General features: G+C 38.2%; 1 protein-coding gene across 9 annotated transcripts in view; it reads left to right on the top strand.

Moving 5' to 3' along the window:
- TENM1 (teneurin transmembrane protein 1) overlaps window positions 1-13,690 on the top strand; it is an 802,950-nt gene that overhangs the window by 541,414 nt on the left and 247,846 nt on the right. For all 9 annotated transcript variants that reach the window (XM_041741541.1, XM_041741545.1, XM_041741547.1 and 6 more), the window contains 3 exons: window positions 191-292; window positions 1,822-2,016; window positions 5,090-5,290. In XM_041741541.1, coding sequence (XP_041597475.1) covers window positions 191-292; window positions 1,822-2,016; window positions 5,090-5,290 — 498 coding nt within the window. The remainder of the gene's footprint in view (window positions 1-190; window positions 293-1,821; window positions 2,017-5,089; window positions 5,291-13,690) is intronic.

The following is a 13,690-nucleotide window of genomic DNA, read 5'->3' as shown; positions in this document are numbered from 1 at the left end:
CCCTTTTAATAATTTGGTGCTGCATGTGACATCTTACAAAAATCTTTGGCATCTGATTTGAAACAGTAAGTGCTCCAAGAAAGCAGAGGACAAGATTGTTATAAGCCCAGACTATTGCAATTAAAAAAAATTAAGGACTCTACAGCCTGGAAGTTTGCTCATTTGTTTTTCTTTTTCTCTCTGTTACTAGAAATAATGGATGACTGTTCAACCAATTGCAATGGAAATGGAGAGTGTATCTCTGGCCATTGTCATTGTTTTCCAGGATTCCTTGGGCCTGACTGTGCGAGAGGTAATGTTGCTCTGTTACTCCAATTGGTGTAGGGAAATACATGTTATTTGAGAACTCAGGATCAGTAGCAATAGGAGGAGGAGGAGAAGTGGCAGTAGAAGTGACAGCAACAGCAGCAGCATCCACCCCACCACCACCACCACCACCACCGTAACCAAAAGTTGAACACTTATACTGCCAGACACTGTTCTAAACACTTTGTTACCTCTTCTGATTCATACTTACTGTGATAGCCCAATGAAGTAGATCTACTGTTATACCAGTTTAGTGGGCAAAGAAACAACCTCAGAGAGATGAAATAGGGTGGAATTTGTACCTAGATAATCTGTAACTGCTATACATACCCATATAGACTGGAAAGGATAGGTAGTCACAGAATGGGTAAGTAGCCTTAGAAAGTAAAGGCTGGCAAGTCAGAAGTTAAGCCTGGCAAACTTTACTGTTTCCTAGATTTGCCCATAGTTTAATTCTTGAAAAGCTTTAGGTAAATCACACCGTGTTTCCCCATAGGCTTACAGTTATTACCATAGAGGTGCTTTCCAGTCATTTTCAATATATTCTTAGAGTTCTCAGTCTGCTAATGCTTTAATCTCAGGTTTCCCAGCCACTCAGTTTCCTTAGATTAAATTCTGCTCAGTTGACAATTCTGTGGCACTTGCTGGCTTCCTAGGAGCATGATAAATCTAGCAAATGTAGGGATTAGGAGTGAAGATGGTGGCTGGTATTATAAATTGAATAGGACAGAAGATACAGGTCCTGTCCTCAAGGAGCCCATAGTTTTAATAGGGAGCGAACAATGACAATGCAGAGTAAGTATTCTAATAAAGATCTGCATGAAGTGTCATGGGAATAGACATCTGCCCAGCATAAATCTTTTTAAATATACAGCTTTTTAAAGATAACGTTTTATAACATGAATAACTCCCCTATTTATCAGTTTTTACATTTTTTAAGTTTTTCTTTTTAAAAGTAACATATAGGGATCCCTGGGTGGCGCAGCGGTTTGGCGCCTGCCTTTGGCCCAGGGCGCGATCCTGGAGACCCGGGATCGAGTCCCACGTCGGGCTCCCGGTGCATGGAGCCTGCTTCTCCCTCAGCCTGTGTCTCTGCCTCTCTCTCTCTCTCTCTCTGTGACTATCATAAAAAAAAAAAAAAAAAAAAATTTAAAAAAAAAATAAATAAATAAAAGTAACATATATCTGTTTGAGGTAGAAAAGCCATAAGAGGAAAAAAAAAAACCTAGCTTGAAATAATAATAATAATAGCTATTTAAGAGTATGGTGGGATCAAAAACAAATACTTGACATAATTTTTCCACTCAGGATACTTTTATATCTTATCCTTACCCCACTCCCATAAAAGAGGAAAATTCTGTCTGCAATCACAAATATGTGCCTATTTAATAAAGGCTAAGACAGAAATAGAACAAATTTTTGCCTAAATATTATACAAGAATCAATAGAGTAATGCCCCTTTGGAGATTTTAAAAGCATTCTGAGAACACTACAAGTTCATTTGCCAACCTTCAGATTCGTGCCCTGTGCTATGTGGCGGGAATGGAGAATACGAGAAAGGACACTGTGTCTGCCGAAATGGCTGGAAGGGGCCAGAGTGCGACGTTCCAGAAGAGCAATGCATTGACCCAACATGCTTCGGTCACGGCACCTGCATCATGGGAGTCTGCATCTGTGTGCCAGGATACAAAGGAGAAATATGCGAGGAAGGTCAGAGCCCCATTTTCATCTATTGCTTCAGGCTTTTCTCTCACCGAACTGTCCAAGTGTCATTCTGTGCTTCTAGTAGAGATGCAAGTCGTCTTTGCAAGCTGTAAATGTTCAATATGTCTTTAGTACGTGGAGCAAAGGGCTGGAGTCGGGGGAGTTCATGTCTCTTCTGACAGTCTCTAATATTAACACGAGGCTGTATCTGTGACACTTGCAGAGTGCTAAGGAAAAATGGCATTTTCCCCTCTATTTTTAACTTATATAACTTGAGCATTTCCATGTTGATGATATTAGGTGTTAATTCGTGTGCTTCTGTTATTACATAGTACATTAGGCTACATCTTTAAAGCACATATAAAAATAATAATATATGCACATTTGGAACCATTTTGTTGAATGTTTTCTTTGGGAGCGATTTGTAATTACTATTATTATCATTGCTTTATATTATTTATTTTTACATACCTCATGCTGAAACTTGACCTCCGTGCCTAAGGAATCCAAGTTACTACTAATGAGTTTCAAGGCAGTGCCTTTATATTACAATTAACCCCAAAGGAACCTTTACGCACACACGCACAAATGTAGTTTGAAATGGCAATAGTTTTATCATTTAAAGAGACACATTGAAAAATAACTTTACTAGTAATCAGATCTTTTTCATGCCACATTCCTCAAATAAGACTGATTTTAGAAATAATATTAAACCATTACCATGGGAGATGGTCTCATCACAACCGTTGTTCAGGAAAGAGGCTGCTGAAAATGCACTATAATTGCCTTTTAAAGATGGCTCATTAAGACTATTACACAGCATTTTAAAGGGTTTAATCTCATTCTGCTCCAAGAGTTTAGCTTTCCACCTCCCGTTAGCAATAGAATTTTGGTGTGAAGATTATATCTGTTCCAACGAATGGCATTGGGCCTAGACAGGGCACCAGAGTACCTCTGGAAATTTTTATGGTCATCCAACCACAATCATCATATTTAAGCTATAAATTCTGATGTGATGTGGACATATGCATGTTCACCAGAACATGGTATCTCTCACAATACCTATAGTTCGCCATGAAAATGTTTAACCTAATTAATTTGGACCCTTCTAATTAAAACTTGGGAGCAGTTGAAGAAATAGCTTAGCTTACATTTCCCTTTTAGGGATCGCTAAGAAAATTTGTAGAATAACCAAGATAGCAAGAAAGAATGCTCACCATATTTAACAGTATGAACTTGTCAAATACAACAGAAAAAAAATATATTTTCAGTCAAACACTACAGACCAGAAACTCACAGGCTGAACTGGGCTTATGGATGGGTTTTTTCTGGTTCACACAGTGGTGATGGTGGTAGTATTTTTGTTGTTGTTGTTGTTGTTGTTTTAATGTGATCTATTTGCCAAATATAAAAATAGAGAAGTGTCCTATAAAAACCTCTCTCTCTTTCTGATCTCTGGAACAACTGGAAAATCTGATAACCCTGGGCCCATGTTCCTACATGGTGACAATCACCTGGGACCAAGAAACAGCAGTTTCTATTAAACTGGATACTCCTCTCAGTTCACTCCGAACACACCGGATTCTTATATCCAGTTCATCTCATTCATGTATGCTGCCTGCTGGCCCATTCAGCCATATGATCTCGTGCTTCTGATTTAAGTGACTTACCTACTCATTGAAGGTGGCCTTTTAATAAAATAAACTATACTAAATTAAACATTTTATTTGTTAAAGTAGTTGCTGTGTTTTAATATAACAAAATGGCCTCCTTTTAAAACAATATTTTGTACTTTTAGACTTTCCCTCTCGCTCCAAATAATGAATGAAATAAAATTAGGCGTACCTTTTAGTATTTATTTGCTGATTAGCTCAGTAGTAAAGCCTTGTGCTAATGACCTTGAGATTTGAGGTTAATTATAATGACAATAACGCTAATTATAATAATGCTTAGTTAGCCTTACTATGTTCCATGACCATAGGCCACACCCAAGACCAGACTGGTCTTGCAAATGAAGGCAGGTTTTATCAGTTTGATTCCACTGCTGGAAAAGTAATTCAAAACATACATCCTCATAATGGGGAGTTATTTTAGTCTCATCTTACTTGTATTGGGAAGGTAGAAGTTTGGAAATCAACTTTTCCATTTCCCATGGAATGGTCATTCAGTTAAAAGCACAAAACAGTTTTCCTCAAAGCAAGCACAGAGATCTACTCTTAAGAGTTTATAGCTTTGTTAGAATGTGTCCAAAAATTTCCAAACTCACAGAATCAGAGACAAATAGAATTGCATCTGTGATATTCTAAAACATTGACAACTATATCACAGCATCCTGATGGAAGAAGGCATGGGAAAAAAAAACTTTAATAATTTTTAAAATTAGGTTTACAAATGTTGTATTTTCAGTGCTCCTAAGAAATTAATGAAAGATTATAATAAATTCATTACATTGTATGATTTCATGCAACAGTAATCAGCTCACCTAATACCTAATAATCTAAGCTTAAAAAAAGATATGTGCATTTTAATATTTTATATATTTATATATAAATATTTTTATATTTCTAGGCATTTTATATATGTAGTATATTTGTGTATTTTATATATTCATTTATTTATTTTATATTCTGTATATGTTTACTAAGTATATCTTCTTCTCTAGTCACATCAAGTGAAAGCCATTTCTCAGAGCTGATTCCAATTTCAAAAAAGACAAGGAATGACTTCCCAAAAATTCTTGGGCTTTTTCACAAAGCTGAGGAATTCCTATCAAAGGCCCACACTGGTGCACCTACCCATATGTGTGGGAGACTACACACTGATCACAATATTATACAACATATTTGTGGTTTCCTTAGTCTTCTAATTTTAGGATGCAACCTTTATGAAACTCTACCATATTTTTAAGTGTTAATAATCTTCTGGTTTGAATACCTTTGAATGAGACATTTTATTACCTGATTAAAACAGTATTCATGACATATTAGGAAATCAGTGTGCCTGTCTCAGTTTCATTATCCTAAGGTATGCAGGCCACATCTGTTCACTTTTAACCTTTTTCTCCTTTTTGGGCCTTCAGAGGACTGCTTAGACCCAATGTGTTCCAGCCATGGCATCTGTGTAAAAGGAGAATGTCACTGCTCTACTGGCTGGGGAGGAGTCAACTGTGAAACCCCACTTCCTATATGTCAAGAGCAGTGCTCAGGACACGGGACTTTTCTTCTGGACGCTGGAGTGTGCAGCTGTGATCCCAAGTGGACAGGATCTGACTGTTCAACAGGTACACTGGAGTTACTTCTTTCTCTCCCTTCCTCCACTCCCAAATTCTCACTGGTCTTTGCCTTCAGGTAGTACTCCTCAAAGTCTGATTTGTATGCCTTCATGGGTCAAAAGGGACTTCCTGCAGTCATTTCTATACAGGTTATTTCAAATATGTATCTCCCCTAAACTCGAATTATCTTTCATTGTCAGTCATCTGCTGAGTATTTCCACTGGGTGTTCCATCACTTAAAAAATGGAACTTAGCTCGGGAACTCTGTTTATACGTTGCCATATTGCCGCCCAATTGCTATTCCCACAACTTGGCTTTCCTTTTCCTATTCCCTACCTTAAAATTAGCTATAGATCTACACTGTCTAGAGATAAGCTTCAGATATCCTACTCTGTTATTAAAAAGCCCACCACAAACTGTTCCAAAGCTCTATCTCCAGCCTGTCTTCTGCTTCCACTTCCTGCATAAATCCCTCCTTCTGCAAAAGGACACTTATATGCTTTGCTCACTCCCAGGATATCACATGTTCACACTTTTCTCTATGCCCTTTCCTCAGCATGGAATGCTGGTGCCTTTCCACCTATGAAAATCCATTCCTTCCACTAAGATCAACTACAGTTTTAGCTATTCTCTAAAACCTCTCCTGATCACAGCGAGAGGATCCTCTGAAATCATACTGTACTCATTGCTAGAGAGTAAAAATGGCATCATGATATAGGTATTTGTGTGCATGACTTGTTTTTCCATCTAAACTAAAGATAACGGGTCATTCTTTATACTTTTTTTTCTTATCCTCAGGCTATGTGCTCATGAAATGAGTAGAATTAATAAATAATAACTCCTACAGAACCTCTGCCTATGAATTTTGTTGAGGATATAAAATGCCATGTGCTAAACAGAAAAGATTAGAAGCTCTCTGAGACTTCCTGTACACTGAATTAGTTTATGAACCAAAAAATCAGCAGTTCTGTGCTGTAAAGAAACAAGAATATCCCTCTGTTAAGAGCATTAATTCTAACATAATACTTTACTGTACAAAATTTTGTTGCCTCATGTAGAAATAATATGGGAGAGATGATTGCATTTTACAGTTTCAGAAATGGATAAAATGATAAAGACAGTGTAATAGTAACTAAAATGCAAACCTTAAAAATTATTCGTTTATTTACTGAGCAAATATATGTGCTTGGCATGGTGCTTGGTGCTGGAGATATAGCGGCAGACAAGATGGCTGTGGCTCTTGCACAAAAGAACCTTATAGTCTAGTGGAAGAGATACATAGAACAAGCTAGAAAATGGTTAGAGAAAGAAGGTAGCTGGGTATGATGGGACTGTATAGGATGACTCTAACTTGATTACTGATTTACTTGCTAAATGTTATTGAACATCCTTTCATGTTTTAGATACAGTATATCCAGAGCTTCAAGTTTAAAATAAGAATATTTACATATGTATTATTATTAAAGCACACAAATAATTATTATGTAATAAGCACTATTCTAAGTGTTATACATGGTTTTTTTTTTTTTGGTCTTTACAACAGCCCTGTGAGATAAGTTCTATAATTGTGTCCACTTTGCAAACGAGACAGCTGAAGCACATAGAGGTTAAATAACCTGTTCAAAGTCAGCCAGATAATAAGTATCAGAGTCTAAATCTGGATTAGGGTGTTCTGGTTTCACATTCCATACATTCAACCATTGTACTGTACTATACTATCCCCTTCTCTAGGAGCCCATCACCTAATTCACCATATAAAAAAAAAATCTTATCATCGGACTATGTGCAGAGTCAGGTGCCGCAGAACACAGAGGGAGCCATCGGGTATTTCTATGAGAAGAGGCCCTGTAGTCAGGCAAGACTTTGAAAAAGTCAACACTTGAATCAACATTGGAAAGATGATTACATGTTTATCATGTGGACAAGAGGGGAAAGAACATTCCAGGCAGAAGCACTAACTTAAAGAAATAGAGATGTGAATTCAAATGACACAGTTGTCATTGGGTATAGCTGCAGCCTAGGAGTCCAGAGGAGACATGGGCAGGAGCTAGAACGCAGGCAGTTTTGTTTACACACCATGCTAAAGGATTTGCATTTCCCCTTGACACAATAGGAAGCCACTGAGTGGTTTATAATAAGCCGCATGTGGATCCACCGCTCTGACAGCAAGTGAGAGGATGTATTGGAGATGCATGATGTGGGGACGTAAGGGACAAGTGCAGTGTGATTATTAGAGTAGACCAGGAGTGAAGTGTTAGAGAGGGCCTAGCTAAAATTGCCGCCATGAAAATAGCAAGGTGGAAACAGACCAGGAGGGAGTTACCATAGCAGATGAGGGGCAGAGAGGAGCCAGGGATAACTATCCTGGGTGGCTAGGTAAAAGAAAGCATCACCAACTGAGACCAAAAAAGCCCAGGCAGAAAAATGGGTGTGGGCATAGAGACTGGACTTGGTGAGGTCAGCTGTGGATATGCTGAGTTAGAGGTATCTGCAAAAGATCCAGGTGGCTGTGCCCAGTGAGGGATTGATAGTCAAGAATGGAGCTTATGGGAGAATCCTGAACTGGACACACATATTTGGGATATAGTTCAGACCTTAGGAATGCACATTATGGTCCAAGAAGAGCGCAGAAAATGGGAATGAAGAAAGTCAAGACCCTAGAGAACACCAGTATCTCATGGAGATATCTTTAACATGAGAAGTTTCTTAACATTTACTCAAAAACTTACCTCTTTATATATGACCTAATAAACATTTCTTGATTGAATAGTGATTCTGTATCATATGATTTCTCCCTAAGGCCACTCACATCTCTCTGTGTCCTTCCTGATGCCTCAGAATTGGCCAAAACCTTTGGCAATATACCAGTCACCAGTTGTACAAATTCAAATATTTGTATTTCCCACGAATCAACATAAAATTCATTGTGCGGAGAGTTTCTCTTTCCTCAGCCCACCCCTTCCACCTAATACACAAAGACATGCACCAATCCTGTCAGCAGAAATCACTCAGAAGGGGAAGAAAAGGCTAATTACCATTGTGTCTCTACACTCGCCCCTCCTCACTTCCAGATGAAGTACCCTAAACCCTACCCTACTCCTCCCTCACGTCAAATCACCCTTACCCACCCAAATGAATCAAATGATGAGGACAAGTGATAGTCCCATAGAAGACTAGGTGTGGAAGAGAGTGCAGAGATACCTGCTTCAATGGTTCAGAGATGTGGTGGTCTCTAGTCCCCCTGCCCAGCATCACTAAGGATTCTAATACTCAGAGGCACAGAGAGGTTAAATGGTGTGCCCATAGGTGAAAGTTACCACAGTGCTCTAATCTCCTCATCTTAATTGCTCATTTGCCAAACAGTTATCGAGTCCCTACTATGTCCCTGTCAGCATGTGAGGCGATGAAACATATCCACAGTTGGGAGACAATCGTGAACAAAGATTTAAAATGTCTCTCCCTAAGTGAGATGCAATGTGCAAGGTATATTTTGTGTTACTTCAAGGTCTAGGAAGTGGTCGCAAAAGACTTTGCGTATCAGGAAGGGGCCACACCTAGGAGTTTGGACTTGGTCCTGAGGACAATGGCAAAGCCATTGAAGGGGTTTAGGGAGGTTAATATCATGACCGTGTATTTTGTATTTTTTTGATATTTTATTTATTTATTTACTATCTATTTATTTATTTATTTATTTATTATTTATTTATTTCAGAGAGAGAGAGAGGGAACCAGTGGGGGAAAAGAATAGGGGGGAGGGAGAAGCAGACTCCTTGCTGAGCAGAGAGCCTGATGCGGGGCTCATTTGCAGGACCCCGAGATCATGACCTGAGGCCGAAGGCAGATGCTTTATCCACCTAGCTAACCAGGCACCCCAACCATATTTGTATTGGAGAATATAGTAAAAAATGTTGAAAACTTGGTATAAGGGAATTTAAGCACAGATGTAGACAAAAGGATGGATATGGGATACGAGAGAAGCTAGGAAAAAGGACTTGGTTACCGGAAATGTGTAAGGGGGGGGGCAGGAATTTTCACTGACTCTGTGATGTCTGCAGTGGGAGACTGGATGAATGGCAACACCATTAATGGAGAAATGAATTATTTATCTATTAAACAAATTTTCATCAAGCAACTACTATGTGTTGTGTGCTAGGATCTTGAGATTCCTCAGTGAGGAGAACAGATTCCTGCACTACTGAAGCTTGCAGTCTGGCAGGGTGAGACAAGTGGTAAACAATGAACAATGGGGACACCTGGCTAGTTCAGTGGGAAGACCATGCAACTCTTGATCTCAGGGTTGTGAGTTTGAGCTGCGCATGGGATGGAGAGATTACTTAAATAAAGAAAACTAGAAAAAAAACAACAACAATGAATATGTTTCAAGTTTTTGAAACATGAGGAACCTGAGGCCAGAGAGGTTAAGTAACTCGTCCAAGACCAAAGGCTTGGCTAGTTAGAAACCTGTAAATAGAAGCCAGTTCTGTTTGATTTCATTCCATGTCTGGCATTGTTTTCAGCCCTCCATCGTCACCCCTGCCAAAGGAAGAAGGAAGAGTTAGACAGGAGCTGGGAGTCCAGTGAATAGATGAGCTTACAGAAAAGAGAAAGTTCAAGGAGATGAAGGGCATCAAATATCAAGTGCATGAATGACACATTCTTGTCTGGAGATCCTGGATGAAAGCCACATTCATCCATTTTGGACCCAATAGAAAAAGAACACTTAGAAACATCTCTTGCTCAAAGAAGCAAAAGGGTGGGTAGGTATGACCCAAAACTCAGCAGCCTCTCTGGCAAAAGCCTTCCTAATAAAACTACCAAATTGAAAAATAGGGGAAGGAAATGCCTTCCAAATCTCTAGTGTCACAGTAGGAATAGTCCTTCTGTGATTTTTAAGCTCCATAAAGGTTGTTCCCACAGAGCATATTTAACCATCAAGATGATCTCACTGTGCAGACTTTTAATTGAGTGTGCTCAGTACAGGAAGCAATTTAACATCTGATTCTTATAATGGATCATGTCATTTCAAAGGTGGATATGCTCTTTGCCATTGATCATTTTCTTCCTCTAAGCACATGAAGCTTAGCTGTTAGCGTGTGAACTGTGCCGCTCTGATACTGAGAGGACTGCAATGAATGGTTTACTGATTATTTCTCGTCTGTTTTGCAGGCGCATTGAGTATTGTTAGCATCACTGGATTGATACTAGATATAGGTTTCTTTCACCTGAGTGTCTCATGGTACTTCACAAAGGTTAACTCATTAGTCTTTTAAAAAAACCTCAAGAGGAACATATTTGAAGCTTGTTATAACATGGTTGAGATTTGGATATACCACAAGTCAAATCACGCTCCCTTAAAATGGAGCTCCTTGCCCTGAAATCTCGGTAATACATTAAACCTATACTGAGGAATATTAGCCCTAACCAAAGCTATTGTCATTTCAAAATGCATCTACTATATTTCTTTCATAAAATCTGGCTTCTCCTGGTCCCATAGTCTTTGAGGGGGAACATAAAAGCAGAGTTCAGAGCTTTGTAGTCCTCTCTCCTTGATGAAACTTCCTCTGAGCCACCCTATTGTTACTCCTAGATAACTGACAGTGAAATTCATAGAAGGTAAGCATTCATGTAGAGAGGACAACTCTTGCTCTTCTCTTCTGTGATCCTCTCTCATTATACTATGTCTTAGAAGTAGATTAATCAACTAAAGAGAGATGGAACATTCAGCCCTAGATATTTCTGAAAATTCTATTTGCTATACAGCAGAAACCATATGAGGTACTATCATCATGTACCAAGCAGGGTTAGTTCCCAAAGATCCCATAAGGCTTTGTTATAAGGATATTTGTTTTCAGGCTAGCCTGTGACATGTGACCATCTTGTCCATTCTGAGAGATGACAGTAAAGGTGTGTGTGTGTGTGTGTGTGTGTGTATTCACAGCACAGTGATCTTGAGTAACTCACTTCTTCGAATCTCAGCTGCCCCATTTGTGAGATGGTAGATTAGCCAAATGGCCCTTGAGGCCCCTTCTAACACTGAGATCTATGATTCTTGATCCTGTACATTGAGCTTTTGACATTGATTATGAATGGTTCATGGATACAGTCCATAACCTCTCTTAACTCTGTATTGTTCATAGTGAAAAAATATTAATTGTAAATAGTTTTGTTTTCATTTTAAAGACATCCACACTTTGATATATAGACCATGTCATTTGAGAGTTTACCTCTGTTTATAGAGGTACACGTACACACACGTGTGTGTGTGTATGTATGTATATATATATATATATATATATATATATATATATCTTCATTATAACAATGTCTCATTATGTTTTTAAGTATTCCCTAATGGATGGTGATATGCATATAATAATAAAACAGATAATTAGAAGAGGAAGTTGTAAGAGGCTCATATAATTATTTTTGCCAGGGAAACTTTCCTTGATTATACAAGTACCATATGCTTTAAAAAACATTATGAGTTTTCCCCTTTATTGAAAGTGCCAATAATCAAAGGATCTTCATCTGACTGTACATATCTACCACATACAATGTATCACTTTCCCGCAATTTCCAGGTATTGATCAGACCATTTGACATGATGAGTGTGTACACTGTATTTTTCCTACAGATATTACAGTAACAGGAGAGTCATAAATGCCGTTTGATAAAGAAGCTTTGTTCCAAATGTAGCGCACATGCTACAGGCACAACTGTGTAGCCATTCATCAGGCCAGTGAGGAGAAACATCTACTCGAATAATTAGAATTTTTCATCTTCAATAGAAAAGTGATAGTTACCAAATTGAAACAAGATATGAGCCTAGTGGTGCAGGTACTTTTTCCCCATTCGGTTTTGGACACACACCTGAATTTCTTAGGAACGGTAACTGAGCTCTCAGAAGAAATGTTTCTCTTAGCAAAAATGTTAGCAATATGCGACAAATTCCCTGTACTTAAAGAAAAGCTAAAATATAGACAGCTAGTCACTGAAACATGATAGTGCTTTTTAGCATACAGGGACCAAAAGCTTGTGACTAATCCCTGTATGGGCTTCATTAACTTGCTATTCAAAGTATAACATCTCTGATCAAATTTATTGTAAAGCAAATTTTTTTCTATTCAGTTAAAAGAGTAAAGAATAAACCTTCAGGTGACTCTGATTTGATTGATTTAATAAAAAAAAAAACCCTGCTTAATACAGTGGCTACACCATTAACATTACAGTGAAGCCAAAACATTAACTCTAGATTATTGAATCAATAAATGAAGTTCATTGGTGGCACTAGAATACAACCCAAGACCATCCTTAAGAGAATTACAAGTCAAATTAAGTGTGTAAGACTAAATCCACAGATATATCTTTGGGAGGTAGGTATGAAGTGGAAAAAATCACACTATTATCATCATTTCCTAGCAACACATCCCACTCAGAGACAGTTTGTCACCCCCTAAGCCTTTTTTGTCTCAAGTGAAAATAGAAATTGAGCCCCAAAATATTCTCCTACTCAAAATCCATTATCTTTATAAAAGAGAATTCATTTAATGACCATTAGATTGTATATCTAGTCAGGTGATTCAAAGCACATCAAATATCAAATGTTTTCAAGATACATCTTTTACATTTTGTTCTGAGATAATGAAAGCCACACCTGTAATGCCAGCATTAGCAGGCAGCAATGCAAAATCCAGTGGAACTTTTGACAATTTGACAAGTTGGAACAGAGAGGTAAACTTGCAACTGCCTCCCTGTAAATCTGAGCTAACTCTACTGACTATCCCAGGCCATTAAAGCTTGAAAATTGTTTTTCAAACCAAAGACATATATTGAAATAAGGTGGCAATTGTGAGGTAAGAAAATATAAGTAATCATGAATGTCAGGATGTGTGCTTATTTACATGGTTAAAGTCCAGTTGCTAATAAGGATTGCATTTGTACAGATCAATAGCATCTAAAGACAGTAGACAAATTTTGTTTCACTTTAAATTCATTCCTCTCATTTATTCAAACTCTTTTTCTGAATCTTGGGTTCATTTGCTATTTGGCATTTTTTCTCAGTTGTTATTTATCTACATGAAGTGAAAACAGACCCGCAAAGAGTCTAGCTAAAAGATGTATTTGGTCCTGTAGGTGGGATCCTGTAGAGACCGGGGTGCCCACCTCTATAGGGTGACCTGATGCTTAGCCGTCCTCTGACAGGGCAGAAAGAGGTAGAAAGGTTTTATAGTGGACATAGCATGAGAGATTAAAGGAAGCCAGAATTCAGTTGTGCAAAACCAGTGGCCAGGACATCGGAACGGATCAAAATAAGTTCTAATTCTGTATGTCAAAATCAGATGATTGGAATTACTGAAGAGTATCCCATATATTTACCCTCACCAATAAATTGAAATATTCTTTCATTCC

This window comes from Vulpes lagopus, chromosome X, assembly GCF_018345385.1.
Source record: "Vulpes lagopus strain Blue_001 chromosome X, ASM1834538v1, whole genome shotgun sequence".
Classification (NCBI taxonomy): domain Eukaryota; kingdom Metazoa; phylum Chordata; class Mammalia; order Carnivora; family Canidae; genus Vulpes; species Vulpes lagopus.
The sequence above is the reverse complement of the archived record's forward strand: the minus strand, read 5'-3'. Positions and strand labels throughout refer to the sequence as shown.